We start from the raw sequence: 15,177 nt of genomic DNA on the forward strand, positions 1-15,177 counted from the left end.
ATATTTAGAATAAGTAAGTTAAACTGTTCTGTAAATGACTATAGATAGCTATAACATATTAGTTGTAAAAAGCTAGAAGATTTTGAATGTATTACCAAAAATAGAAAATGAAAATTTGAAGGAATAGATATGCTTACTCCGGTATAACTATTCCACAATGTAGACATCTATCAGAGCATCATTTTGGGGCTGGAGGGATGGCTCCTTGCTTAGGGGCACTGGTTGCTTTTCACAGGATCTAGTTTTCGTCCCCAGCACCCATATGGCAGCTCATGGCCATCTATGACTTGAGTGCTAGGGAGTCTGACACCGTTGTGTGACCTACATGGGCACCGCATTTGTGTGGCACATACGCATACATGCAAGCCAAAACCACCGAACACATAAAACTTTTTTTTTTTTTTAAAGATTTCATTGCACTCCCAAGTGTTTGTAGAGTTTAGGTGTCATTTACAGTAAAAGTAAATGTATAAATAACAGGGGAAGTTGGTTGTGGGCTCTAGGTAAACCGGATCTTTGCAATTTTAATGTAAATCTGAAAGTATTATAAAGTAAAATATGTTTAAATCAATTTTATCTTTTTTCCAAACTTAGATTAATCATTTTCTAGTTTCTTCTTGATTGGCCATACTTTATTTTATCATCCATTGATAAAATTAGAATGAAAAAGTATACAGTTAGCTGGGCAGTGGTGGTGCATGCCTTTAATCCCAGCCCTTGGGAGGCAGAGGCAGGTGGATTTCTGAGTTCGAGGCCAGCCTGGTCTACAGAGTGAGTTCCAGGACAGCCAGGGCTACACAGAGAAACAAAACAAAACAAAACAAAAAAAGTCTACAGTTGTAATTTTGAAAGTTCCTGACAGTTAGCAACTATTGTATTGGATTTTTCTTGACTCTTACTTATAGGCTCAGGTTAGGCTGCACTTCATTTTGGGTGACTCCAGTGGCCAAGTGAGAGTGTTTTCCTGAGGGTATATGCAAATGGGCTGCTGGTCCTCTCATGGAATTTTGTCGGGGCCTCACAATGAACTCTCTTCGCCTTGTAGCAGGCCCAGTTTTTGTCTCTTGTCCATATACTGCCATTATCAGCATACATATCAGGATAACATGTCTTTGTCTCTAACACTCTCCATTTCTTTTATTTATTTATGTGGGGGCGGGGTACATGTCATGCTGTACATATGGAAGTTAGAAGCTTGCCTATGGGATACTAGGAATGAACTAAAGTTGTCAGTTTTAGCCTCAAGTGCCTTCATACACTGAACCGTCTGACCCATCCTTTTCTTACTATCTATTTTCTGTTTTTTTTAAAGCCTATCATTATATAAGTGTGGTGTAGGACTGATTTTCTTACATGATCTTGACAGCTGATTACTCTGAAGTAGATGTCATTCATAAGTCTGTTTTCTCATCTGCAGACTGAGAGCATTGAAGTGAGTGATTAAGCAACTCTTACCTTGGTGTGTATATCTATGTATGCATGAGTGCATTCCAACACATATTATATGAAAATCCAACCAAGTGAGGAGGGTGTGATGATTTTAGAATATTGGTCCCTAAATTTAGGGAAAGGATCTAATGGGAGCACAGAAATGACAAAATATTCTGAGGAAAGCAAGTTAAATATTAATATTCATTAGTAGCAAGTTAAATATTAATATTCATTAGTATTTCGCAGCATTCCAGAATATCCCTCTTTATCTTTAGGAGGTTAAAGGTTTAGCCTTGAGATATTTGGTATGGAGAAGAAAGCTGTACTTAGCTTTGTCTTTTTTTTTTTAAACAAAAATTCTTGGTTAAATATACAAGTTTAAATTTTCCTTAGCATGATTATTATACTATGACTATCTAGCAGAATGTTTTCATTCTTAGGGAATACACACTGAAATATTCAAGAATAAAGGACTACATACTCAGGAGGTTTCAATAATAAGTAAATATATATTAAGTATCAACATAATTATGTATACATTCATTTTTATGTCAACATATGACCCTGGATTCTTAGTGTTATCTTTTGTGTTGTTGCTCAGATTGACTCAGATATGGTTAATTGGTCACACTCTTATATAATGTTTCTATGCTGTCTTCATTTTAAATGAAAGACAGCTGAGAACTTGTGATGGTGTGAGTTTTCATTGATTTAAATGACCAGTTTTAATTATCTTGAAGATTGAAGTTTTATGAACAAGTTATCTTTTTTGTTTTTTTATAGAGTCAAGGTGAATTTTAGGACATGGCCACTGCTTCACCTAGGTCTGACACTAGTGATAACCACAGTGGAAGGTTACAGTTAAAGGTAACGGGTAAGTGATCTTAATAATAATGTAACATCATGGTAGTTAGATGAAATTGGATTTTGCATGTATAATTAGGCAAATACTTCATAAGTGATGCTCTTCAGACATATAGTGATGCTGGACTAATGTTAGGTAGCACTGGGATTTAGTGTCTTGCCTTCATATTCTGTCTATTTTTTTTTTCCTTGTCTTGACTTTATCATTATTTAGTCTATGTTTTTGAAGTAAAAAAATCACTTTGTAAAATCCATGATCTTGATTTCACAATAATTTGAATAATAAAAAAATACTACTTTGGAAGACAGGTCCAGAGGAACCTGGTCCAGAACCTGTCTTAGTTATGAGGATGCTGGTTGGGGCCCTTTTAACCCCATTTTTGGTCCAGGAGATCAAAGCCAGGTCCTTGTGCATACTAAGCAAGCATTCTACTACTACAACAGTTTACTCCACTAGCCCCTTTATTTTTTTAAATTATCATGTACCATCATGCCAAGTCTCCTCTATTATTGGAGTCTGGCAGTTGTCTGTCTGTAAACTGAGAGAATCCATGACCCCTTTATTCTTACATAGTCATGCCTTCAAAAACTAGAGCCCATGAATGATGAGGCTGCCAGCTTTGAATGACATTACATTAGCTGTACAGCTTTTATTCTGGTGCTTTCTAGGAGCAAGAAATATCTTAAAGACTTTTACAAATTGGAAGCTTAGCTGCGTCGGGTCTTGCCCTGAGCTGACACCTGCCTTTATCTAGTGCTAAGCAGGAGGCTTCTTCTTAATTATGTTAATTTCCTGATCTCTTTCAAGGCAAGCCCTAGCATCACTGGATCTCCTGTTCTTTTTCTCTCCAAACTGCACATTTTACATTTATTTCTGCCCATTCCCTCTTTTTCATTGTAGATCTGAATAAGCATTTTAAATAATAATCATATCACAGATTCATTATTATACATTATTATACTATGAAATGGGATCTGTTAAGGAAATTAGCCAATTGCTATTTAATTTTTGCCTCAAGCAAATTCTTAGGATAAGGGCAAAAAGCAGATAGATTCTTTGCCAGAATTCCACACAAAGGGCCGTGTGCCTAATTGGTTAATGTTGTTCCCCTCTGAACAGCCTTTGAGAAGGCTTTACTATCACTTTGCTGTCAGCACTACTGTCTTCCTAGCTCCTGCTAGTTAAACTCTGCATACAGTGTTCAGCTGCTTTTCTGGTCCAACGTTCCAAGCTTGTCTACATTTCTCCAAAACAACTTGGTTTGTTCTTCACAGCAACAGTTGACTCTCTGGTACCAACTTCTGTATCACTGTTCTCTTGCTAAAATACCCTGGCCAAGGGAACTTACAGGAAAAAGAGAAAAAGTTTATTTGGGCTTATGGTAAATTGCTGAGAGATAAGAGTCCATTGTGGTAGGGAGAACTTGGCAGCAAGTGGCAGAAGGAAGCAGAGAGTGGATATCTTCAAGTACAAGTACAAAGCAGGGAACTAGTTTACTTGAGGTTTTTTTGAGTCAAGGTCTTTCTTTGTAGCTCATATCACCCTGGAATTAACAGTAGCCAAGGCTAGCAGGTGATCCTCCTGCTTCAGTTTCCCGAGTACTGGGACTACAGGCATGTACTACTACTATGTCCACAATTCGAGACAGGGTTTCTCTGTGTAGCCCTGGCTATCCTGGAACTCACTCTGTAGACCAGGCTGGCCTCGAATTTAGAAATCCACCTGCCTCTGCCTCCCAAGTGCTAGGATTAAAGGCATGTGCCACCACCGCCCTGCTACATAATAATATTTTTTCTTTTCCTTTTTTTTTTTTTTTTGAGATGAAGTCTCTCTGTAGATCCCAGGGTGGCTTCATGATCTTCCTTCAGCCCCTTCAGCATTGGAATTACATGTGTGTGCCCCTGTGCCCATGTATCTTCTCTGTTTTTAATCTGAAATTGATTGAGGGGACAGACATACAAGAACAGTGTGTGGTGGGCTTAGCCCTGTAATACGGTGCTTTTTTGGTGTATCTCAGGCATTGGTTTTCATCTCAGGGCCTGAAAAAGCAACCAACCAACTAACCAATAAATATCCTAGAAATGGAAAATGGTGGTCTAAAAGTTAAACAGAAGGTAGCCCACTCTGATGTGGTAATTTACTATATCACAAACGTCAAGTATGATAGCATTCAGAGATAGTAATTTTCATTTTGTAGATTTTAAGATTTCCAATGTGAAAGGATCAGAAGCAAAATTTGCAAGGTATATAAAGAGTACTTGGCAAAAAGACTGAATAGATAATTATATATGTATATATGTGTGTATATACTTATATATTTTATCATTTTTGAAGCTATTGTGTTTTATAGTACCTTAATTATATTTTAAAAATATACTGATTTGGTACATGTACAGGTCAGAGAACGGCCTGTGTGAGTCATTCTCTATTATTTGGGTATAAGGGATTGAACTCATTGAACTGGCAATGTGCCTTTACCCACAGAGCTTCGTCGGTGGCCCTTCATGTCACTTGAGTTGTAAGTGTGTTTAATGTTTGTGATGTGCACGATAGGTGATCATCTCAAGTATTTAATTGTATATGGCCTAAACAGGTTTTCTTGTTGATTTCAAGTGTTACCACCTTCTTTACTTGTTCTATTCATATTTCTTACATCACTCTCAGACTGTACATACATTTGAAGAAACTATTAATTCGATCATATTTTATGCTGATGTCTCTGTTGTCTTTTTTCTTTTATCCTTTATTTGAATTTGAGCCCACCATTTTTCTCTGGGCCCACCCTAAATACTCAAACTTTGGGTGTTTTTGCTGAAAAATTATATATATATATATATATATATATATATATATATATATATATTAATTGAAGATGATTTTTAAGCTTTTATTTTAAAATTCCCACATCTAAGAATATATCAAGTCATTTCTTCCTCATTCAGCCTTTATGTTAATTTTCCTATGGACCACATAACATTTGCCATTAAATGTTTTTAGGGGTGTCCCATGTCTGCAAATTTTCTCTATTTACATAGTGTTACTGTGTTACTGTAAAGGATATTTTGAATATAACAACAAATATAAATCAGTAAATGGGATTTATCCTGTTTTCATTAATTAGAACTCCCGTTTGCAATAGTAGCATTCAATTGATTTAAAAACCTTATCACTGATTTTATATAGACTATTAAGCTGCTGTGTTATAAATTTTTATGAGATTAAAAAAATATATTTTAAAAATATCTACTGGTGGGGTGAATCTATTACTTTATTAGCTTTTAGTGTTATCAAGCACTTTGCCCAGGCACAGCGTGGGCATATTTTGAGTGGGTCTGCAGATGACTAACAGATTGTTAATAGCATAGACTCAGTAACCATATTGGATGCTGGAAATTTGCTGCTACTGATAGTGCTTTTGCATGCCTTCACTCACCAATCCTAAGAATCGGGTATTATTGTCCCCCTGTTTTTCAGGTGAGAAAATGGAGGGGCAGAGCCGTAAATTGACCTCCTTCAGGTCAGGATTCTAGTGATGCAAAGTTAAAACACAAACCCAGACATATTACACTTGTATGCTTTTAATATGATCCTCTTCTGCCTTCTCTTCCCTCTCCTTTACTTACACTATGTGGGTAGGTAGGGCGTAAAGGGATCAAAGGAATAACTTTAATTTGGAATGAAAGCTTCTGTGTGAGGCGTTTCCCTTGGTGAATTTAGAGCAATTTGGAACGTTTTGGGCGGAGATGAGCTTTATTAAGACCCTCATAGTAGCACTTGAGACGTAGTGTTGAACATTGTTGTACTCTGCTAGCTTTTTAATAAATGTTACCTTATAATCTTTTTCACTATTCTTTACATATTAATAGTGGGGTAACTATTTCAGATTCTTCACCTCTGACAAGTCACTTTCACTATGTGTGTCATGGTTTGTTTATCTAATCTCTCTTGGTAGAATAGGAGCTTATGTTGTGTTCTTTCTCATCTAATGACTCGTGTGTGTGACACGGAGTCTTTCCCTTTGTCACCTCAGATGCAGAATGGTTATGGTGAACTGGTTATAGAAGTAACTGCGGCATGCTGCTTTCACTGTGTAGTCATCAGTAATTTACCCTGAAAATGTACAGTTCTGGGTTTGATATGCCAGTTGCTATCATTAATGGCTAAATTAATTAATTCCTTAGTAATCAGATACATTTTTTGTGCAAAAACTTTTTTGTGTAAATATTTTTTGTGTAAAACATTAAATAATTTCTAATAAATGGACCTCAGTTATATAATGAGTACTATTTAGATGAAGGCATTTATTTTTCTCACAATCCTTAGTACAGTTTGAAATTATATTTAAATAGTAGGTAAAAATAGAAACCATCCAAGTAAGTAACCATACATGTCAATGAGCCCTGCACGAGCAAGACAAGGGGGACTTGTGAATTTAAGTTTAGTGTAGGTTACAAAGAGAGAACTTTATCTCAAATATACATCAGTATACGTCAGTAGATACGCAGATATCAGATCCTGCTGTGTTTGACAGGAGTGTAAAATAATAGAACTACTTTGGAAAAATAGCCTGATATTTATTTAACAGAGCTTACTGTGCTACCAAGCAATTCTAATATATCCAAGGCAAATTAAAACATGTTCACAGCAAAACTTGCATGTAAATGTTTATGGAAGTCTTAGACGCAACAGCTACAAACTAATTTAAATGTCTGTCAACTGACAGATAAATAAAATGTGATATAACAATAATGGACTAGTATTTGGCAGTAAAAGGAGTAAAGTATTGAGGCATGGTACAACACTGATGAAACCTAAAAACATGTTAAATGAAAGAAGGCAGCTATGAAAGAGCCCACAACACAGACATTTCAGAACAGGCAATTTATAGAGACGGAATAAGGGACATTGTGGAAAAATGCAAAATTACTACTTAATGGTCAGGTGCACTTGGGTAAAGTAACAAAAATATCTTAAAATTAATTTGGATATGTTTGTACATGTCTGGATCTATTAAAATGAAGCATCTTATTCTAATGGATGTATTTGTCAGTAAGTTGGTTACTGAGAAATTAGATGGCTTTAGACATTAGTAGCTTCTCCTTTTGCCAGTAAGATACGTACTAGAGTGGAAGAACACTTCTGTTTTTATTGCTTTACTAATAGGTATTGCTCTTTTCTGTCTTTTTGGTTTCTTGGATGTGTGTGTGTCTGTGTTTGTGTGTCTGTGTGTGTTTATATATACTCACCAGTAATTATCATTTTCTATTAGTTTCTAGTGCCAAACTAAAAAGAAAAAAGAACTGGTTTGGAACAGCAATATATACTGAAGTCATTGTAGATGGAGAAATTAAGAAAACAGCAAAATCCAGTAGCTCTTCTAATCCAAAATGGGACGAACAGCTGATTGTGTGAGTTTCGTGTGTGAGAATAGAAAATCTCATGTTCTTTGTTTTGTAGTGAAGTTTTTTTATTATCTAAGAAAGAATTTTCCATATGAAGAAATTTTTTTATCATTTTTCTCAAAGAGGAAGCATAGTAATTTGTGTTTTTATTTTATAGAAAATTATGTCTACATAGCCATTTTTCTCTGATTTTTTTTTGTATAGAAATAAAATCAGCCATTCTTAATTTTGCCATTTTGAAGTATAAATTTGGCATATGAACTATAAATTTGAGTGTAGTAGAGACATTATAACTAATGCCAGCCATTCTAAATAGCTCTAGAAATGTGTTCCCAGGGGAGAGGTTTTTCTGAGATCTCAGTAAGACACTCAGTGCTGTATCGCTCAGTGGTTGCTAGCTACAATAATCCTGAAGTAGTTATCAAGGCCACAGTGTATTTCAAAGTATTTGTTATTTTCATTTGTGATCCAGTTTACTGTTTTATACATTATTGAGCTCAATTCATGGTTTTAGAAAAATAGTAATTAATATAACTTAGAAGAGTTAGCACACACAGCGATGACGGTTGTTTTTGTTATAATGTTATTCATGCAGAAATGTGACCCCACAGACCACCTTGGAGTTTCGAGTTTGGAGTCACCACACTTTAAAGGCAGATGCTCTATTAGGAAAAGCAACAGTGGACTTGAAACAAGTGCTGTTAACACACAACAGAAAATGTAAGTGGCTTTCTAATCTTTGATTATTTACACATCATTTACGAGACATTAAACACGTCCTTCTAACGTGCAGAAGTGAAGCATAGTGTTGTGCTTATGAAGAACTTATAATTGCCAATGTTGCTTTTAGAACTGTGTTGTAATAAACTGGAGGCAATATTTTCCTGTCCTTTGTTTATGTTGTAGATCATCTAGATTACTTCAATACCAGTTATCATCACCATTTATTATTTACTTGTTTACGAAGACCTGATTCAAGTATGGTGGTATATGCCTGTACTTCCAGGAGTCAGTAGGCTGAGGCAGAAGAATTGTGAGGTTCAGGCTGGCCTAGGGTAACTAAATAAATAGCATCTCCTTTCTCCTCCCCACCTCAAACAAGACCTCCCCTCCCCTGTGAGTTCTGGGGCCCAAACCCAGGTCCTTATTCAAACCTGGCAGGGAATTTCCTCTTCAGTGTTTCTCTGGCCCTTGAGCATGTTCTTGTTTTCCTTAACAGTGATAATCTTTATTTTGATTAAGTATTCTAAATATTTTCAATGATAATGAGTTCATTGTTAAAAGGATAGAGAAATGAAAAATCACAGAAGAGTATAGAAATTATAATTCTATCCAAAGATAACCACTAAGCAATTTGTTCTCCTTTCTTGTTCTTAAGCATACTTTCCCCCTGAGCTTATCATCTACTGCTCTTAAAAAAAAATCAACAGAATACTATAAGTACCAGGTTTCATGATTGAAAATTTTCTAGCATTGGGATTTCTAAAGTAGTTCAGACTATAGTAATGTTAAGCCTCTTGTCAGTATATAAAACTTTGCATGTGTTTACATAGATTTATAATTTTTTTAGAAAGGCTTTGTGAATTTTATCAAATTTCAAATTATGGGATTCAGTGAAGATTTAAAATCCAGAATTGTATTCATGATTATTTTTTAAAGGGCATACTTGATAAGTTTGAGGGAATTTGATCCTGATCTGGTACCCAGATGATATTAAGGTTCTCTCTTCAGAGGTGGAAGTGTTAGAGTAGAAATAACCAAGGAAATTTTCTGGTTAATAGAAACTCTGACCTGGATGTATCAGTTGGGTCTGCCAATCATCTTGCCAAGGGACCACCCCTCAGGAAGAAGGGGATCACCTTTAGGAAGATGGGCTTGCCCTACTGAACTCCTTTGATAGGAAATAGTACTTTTCCCTCCCAGAATTCCTGCTCCCACACAGCCCCTCCAAGCTAGATGCAATTGCCTTGAGGCTCATTGAATCTGCCCTCCCTTACAGCTTTTGCTTTTTGTTCTTTCTCTTTATTTTGGATGGTGGTCAGAACCTAAGGGTTCTTTCTGATACCTTGGGCTTGTCCTTTCTCTAAAACTCCGTCCCACCATGTCGTTGCATGGTGCCATGAGGCAGAGACCTCCATGCTGCTAGTGCAGACACCAGGACCCTTTCCCTTCTTGCCGCCATTCTTCGTCTATGGGCAGTTGTTGATATTTACAATATGCTTGCTCTGGGCTGGTTTTCTCTTAAACTCTAATAATATTGTCCCCTAGTTTCATAGGAAAAGAAAGAAAAGAAAAAAGGAAGTTCCTTCTGAAAATCCACATATAATTGAAAATTTTTGATACATTTGATAACATTTTTTGAAAACAAGTTTTAAGGAAGAAAATATGTTACCTGTGGTGTATGCTAATTTAATTATCTCCTATTTCATGACTTATTTTGTCCTGGTACAGAAATTAGTAGACTTTTCAAGTATATAGTATCTTACCTGGATAACACTATCTATGTCCCTATTGCTGGACATTTAGATTGTTTCTAACTCTGTTCTGAACTTTAATCTGTACTCGGCGCCCCCCATCTCCAATATAAAATTCAGTCACCTAACCTCCATGTTAAGGATTCTGTCTTTTGCAGTCATTACCTAAGAAACTTGTAAAGTCAATGTAATTTGAGATAGAACTCTCATAAATTACATAAACTTAGGTTTCTGGTTGATCTACTTGAACAAAATGTGTTTAGATGAAAACATTTTCTAAACATTTCTACTGTATGCGAAGGCCTTTAAAAAATACAGCAGTAGTATCCTACATATCTTACCCTAGGCAGTCATTAAATTTTTGATCTATCTATTTTGTTTGCATATTTCTTTTGTATATTTGACATGCTATGCTCTTCCAATGTTGTCTTCACAAATTTCTCTCATGCATGAGTAAATTTAATGAAGATTCTGTGGCATGGAAGTTGTATCCAAGGGGCTTTGCATTTAAATCAGAATAGATTTTAATAGGAGGATCTGGCCTTCTATAAGAAAGAAACAATAAACTGTTGTCAGGGTATTTAGTGTTTATGAAGCACCAGCTGTGTCTGATGTGGTGCTTATGCCTCTCCACTGGGTGTGAAGTTCCTTTTACTTCCTTTTTGTTATTCTTATTACTCCATTTTGTAATGAAAATAGAGGAAACTGAGACTTAATGAAGCTTGAATAACTTAGCTTTGTATGCCTAGTAAGTGGCAGAGGTGGACTTGGTAACTAAGACACTTGACGCTCCAAATGAAATTGTGCTTCATCTAAAGGATCTTTGTGCTTCTGCTTAGGAACAAGTTTACGTGGCTGTTGTGATTATTTAGATAGTGTTAGCTTGTCCTTGGAAGCCTATACTGTGCACAGAAGCGATGAAGGATGATATCAACAGTGTAGAGCTTAAGAAGAGCCATTCAGTTAACCGTGAATAGTGTTATTGTGTTGTCGTATTTCCAGGGTCTACAGATAATAATGCAAGAAATTACTGCCAAATGCTGCTGTCAAGTTCTGAAATACAGCAGTTCTTTAACTGAGGTATCTCTGAAACATGTTTTTGTATGTGACAAAAGTTTTTAAATTAGAATTTTCTTTTTTCTAGTAGAAAAAGTGAAAGAACAATTAAAACTTTCCTTGGAAAACAAGAATGGAATAGTGCAAACTGGGGAATTGACAGTTGTCCTTGATGGCTTAGTGATTGAGCAAGAACCTGTGAGAAACCGCAGCTCCTCGCCACCCAGTAAGCTGTGCTGATCGTTCTTAATTTAAATAAAGAGATTTGATGAGAAGTGTGTAGAAACTGAGTTCCTTTCTTTCCTGATGTTTAGTAGAAATTCAGCAAAATGGTGATGCCTTACATGAGAGTGGAGACCCTGCAAACAGGACGGCTTCCAGGTAGAATGCTTTATCTTATTGTTCGTGAAATAAATATTACTAATATTTCCCAAGCATGAAGTTTGTGTTTTTAATTTACTTTAGTTTTTGTTAGCTCCAAATCTATGACCCTTCTGCTTCAGTTTCTTGACTGATAGGATTGCATTACTGGGTGGTGGCGGGTGGGTGTTCATAGTGATTTGGAGTTTGCAGTGCACTTGAGGATGATCTCTAAGGTCTGGTCCTCCTGTTCCCACCATGCAAGTGCTGGGGTTACAGGTATACACCACACCCAACTTACAAGTTTCCATTCTTAATCTCAATTTAGTATTTGTCATAAAATTTAAAAGTCTAGCCAGGGCTACATAGAAAGACCCTACATCAAGAAATACCAAAAATATATTAATAAATAAAAATTTAAAAGCTTGTATATGAAGATGTTATTTGCCGAGTTCCTGAGAAAGCAGCTTTAAGATAACAGCTTTATTAAGATGTAACATATAAGAAAATTACTGTTTTGGCCGTTTTCTGTAAACAGAAATGCTTGTCTTATATTGCATAATGTTTCAAGTATTCCCTTATGCTGTGCAATGTGCCCGGTGCTTCCTTTCTTACTGAAAATGCCTTTTCATAGTCCGTATTCCCAGTGTGTTGGGTATTAAGTCTGTGATGTGGGACATAGCCCTTCTTGATTCATCATCCTCCTGTAGCTCACAAGCTAAATGCCCTACAGATTATGGCCGTAGAATTTAACGTGCCATTCACATTCTGTGATGACTAAGAAAGGCTCTCTTAGACTTGAGGGCTCAGGGAACGGGTGAGGTCTGGTGGGTACAGCACCCTCTCTGAGGCAAGGGGGAGGAAGAATGGGATAAGGAACTGTAGGAAGGGTGAACGGGAAGGGGGTAGTTAATAAATAAAAATTTTAGAAAAGAGGGGCTCCTTTGAAACAAGTAAATGGAATGAGACTATGTAATTCACATATGGTAGAGTTAAAAGTCCAAAAATATAAAAATATATTCTTATAAAATTGACATGATATGTCTGAAGAATATGCCAATATAGGGCAAGGTATAACTTTTGGACTCTGCACAGTTGCTAATAAAATATTCCTAATTGCTGCTGGTGCTTCTCATCAAAACACTTGAACAAGCCAGATACTGTGGCCCACTCACAGTCTGAGACACTTGAGAGGCTGAAACAAGAGAATAGCAAGCTTGGTGCAGTCTGGGTAGTACAATGGGACCCTCTCAAAACAAAAGCTGTGAAAAAGGATCAAGACTATGACTCCTTGGTAGAGCATTTGCTTTAAACAAATAGACATGGGTCTGAGTCTTAGTACTGCCTTTCGGTTGGAGACAAAAGCCATTAGTAGTTGAGACATCTTTCCAACCCACCCAGGACTGTTTTAGAAAAAGCTCTTGAAACTATGCTTTTCAAATTGCTTATTTGCCGTAACTAAACAGGGTCCAGATTATAATTTACACCGAGAAAAATTAATGACTGAACCAGTGTGACAGTTTAAAGATTAAAATGTATTACTGTGTAACATGTTTAAATGCTTTACAATACAATTTTAGATATTAAAGGAGTTTAAGTGACTCAAAATGTAATACTGTGTTAAACATAGTAATGTTCCTATGCTCCTACCTGTAATGCCAGTACTTGAGAAGCAGAGGCAAGAGAAGGGCTTCAAGTTTGAGGCTACTCAGAGTTACATGTCAAGTTCTAAGCTAGCCTAGTCCATCTAGGAAGACATGTCTTAAACAGACAAAACCACCCAAACTCTTATTGCTTTCCCATGGTACCAGGAAGATTTGTAGCAGCTTCTAACATTTCGACTTTCTAGATCACTGATTCTGAACGGCCGAGGAGTGATACATACATCAGAGTCACTTGGACATTTTGTTCAGACCTTACCTGTCTTCACTATTAAATATGTTTCCAAGTTCAGAATTAGTTTGTGGACATTTCATATAACTTCATAAGCCTTTGAAGCTACTCAGAGCATTTAAAGTAGGCCAATATTCTATTAAAATGCACAGTTGGAACAGTACTTAAAGACCTTTATACACTTGGCAGCCTTGCTTTGTCTGCAGTGTGGACACGTAGCTTTGAGGGTAGTATAGTTTAGTCCAGCAGCAGGCTATATTTCTGATCTTTGCTCTATCACTCTACATGAATGTTAGAAAATCAGTATTTTTTTTACTATAAAGTCTGCTGATACTTTTTGTTATATTTAACTCATTGAAGTCAGACTTTTTTTTTCTTTTTCAAGGTTGGCTGTTGAATGTACTATTGGAATTGATAATCATGTATCAACAAATACTGTTGTTCCCAACTCCTGCTGTTCACATGTAGTTAATGGAGAAAACACACCTTCATCCCCATCTCAGGTTGCTGCCAGACCCAAAACTGCTCCAGCTCCAAAACCACTCACATCTGAGCCCACCAACAACACAGGTAACCTTGACTGTTCCATTGTTTGAGTGAAAATCAAAGAGCTCTATGTATTTATGTCTCCATTTTCTTTATTATATTATGTTATCATTCCTAATCTTGTTTTATAGTATAAAGTGTAAAATTATGATACTTTTTCTAAGTTTAAAATCTTCTGGATTATTTAAGAAGGTATGCGGAAGTTAGAATGTAGAATCTCAGGGTCATTTTGGTTTGCATTTCCCTAATAACTGAGGATACTGAACATTTCTTTAAGTGCATCGCAGCCATTCGTGATTCCTATTGAGAATTCTCTGCTTAGCTCTGTGCCCCAAATTTAAGTGGTTTTTTTTTTTTTTGAGTCTAACTTCTTGAACTTTTTATACATTTTGGATGTCAGCCCCCTGACGGACAATGTTAATGAAGATCTTTTCCCAGTCTGTAGGCTGTTGTTTTGTCCTATTGAGAGTCTTTTGCCTTATTTGCCTTTTCAGTTTCATGAGGTCCCATTCATCAATTCTTGATCTTAGAGCCTGAACCATTGGTGTTCTGTCCAGGAAATTTTCTCCTGTGCCAATGCATTCAAGGCTATTTCCCACTTACTCTTTTATTAGTTTGAGTGTATCTGGTTTTATGCTGAGATTCTTGATCCACTTGGACTAGAGCTTTATGCAAGGTGATTATAGATCAATTTGCAATCTTCTTCATGCAAAGTGCCAGTTAGATCAGCATCATTTGTTGAAGATGCTTTCTTTTTTTCCACTGTATGTTTTTTGTTTCTTTGTCAAAAATCAAGTGTCCATAATTGTGTGGGTTTATTTGTAGGTCTTCAATTCTATTCCATTGATCAACCTGTCTGGTTTTTTTTTTTTTATTAATCTTTAACCTGTCTTCAGTATATGAGTTCTCCCTAGTAACTAACATTTTACAAGTGTGTGCTGTGATTTGATATTGCTATCAGAAAGTCTTATATTTCCTCAAAGGGAGAATTACACTAACTATAGAAGAATTGTTCTAGGAAGACTTTAAGATTTTTTTTTTCTGAAAATATACCATGATATGGACACCACAAAGTGCTCCTTACTTCCAAGAAGACAGCTACAATAGTGAACTTTGTTGCTTATCTTTCTTTTTCTTTTTTTTTTTTTTT

General features: G+C 36.1%; 1 protein-coding gene across 6 annotated transcripts in view; it reads left to right on the top strand.

The window, feature by feature from the left end:
• The window catches only part of Wwp1 (WW domain containing E3 ubiquitin protein ligase 1), a 92,182-nt gene that overhangs the window by 25,326 nt on the left and 51,679 nt on the right, over positions 1-15,177 (top strand). For 3 of the 6 annotated variants that reach the window (XM_031366527.1, XM_031366524.1, XM_031366526.1), the window contains 6 exons: positions 2,215-2,305; positions 7,566-7,704; positions 8,294-8,418; positions 11,317-11,454; positions 11,543-11,609; positions 13,867-14,051. In XM_031366527.1, coding sequence (XP_031222387.1) covers positions 2,236-2,305; positions 7,566-7,704; positions 8,294-8,418; positions 11,317-11,454; positions 11,543-11,609; positions 13,867-14,051 — 724 coding nt within the window. In that variant the 5' untranslated portion in view covers positions 2,215-2,235. Of the gene's footprint in view, positions 1-1,413; positions 1,433-2,214; positions 2,306-5,770; positions 5,814-7,565; positions 7,705-8,293; positions 8,419-11,316; positions 11,455-11,542; positions 11,610-13,866; positions 14,052-15,177 lie in introns of those variants that run through there. The other 3 variants (XM_031366528.1, XM_031366530.1, XM_031366529.1) reach the window with 3 other exon arrangements.

This window comes from Mastomys coucha, unplaced genomic scaffold (genome assembly GCF_008632895.1).
Source record: "Mastomys coucha isolate ucsf_1 unplaced genomic scaffold, UCSF_Mcou_1 pScaffold14, whole genome shotgun sequence".
In the NCBI taxonomy this organism is placed as follows: domain Eukaryota; kingdom Metazoa; phylum Chordata; class Mammalia; order Rodentia; family Muridae; genus Mastomys; species Mastomys coucha.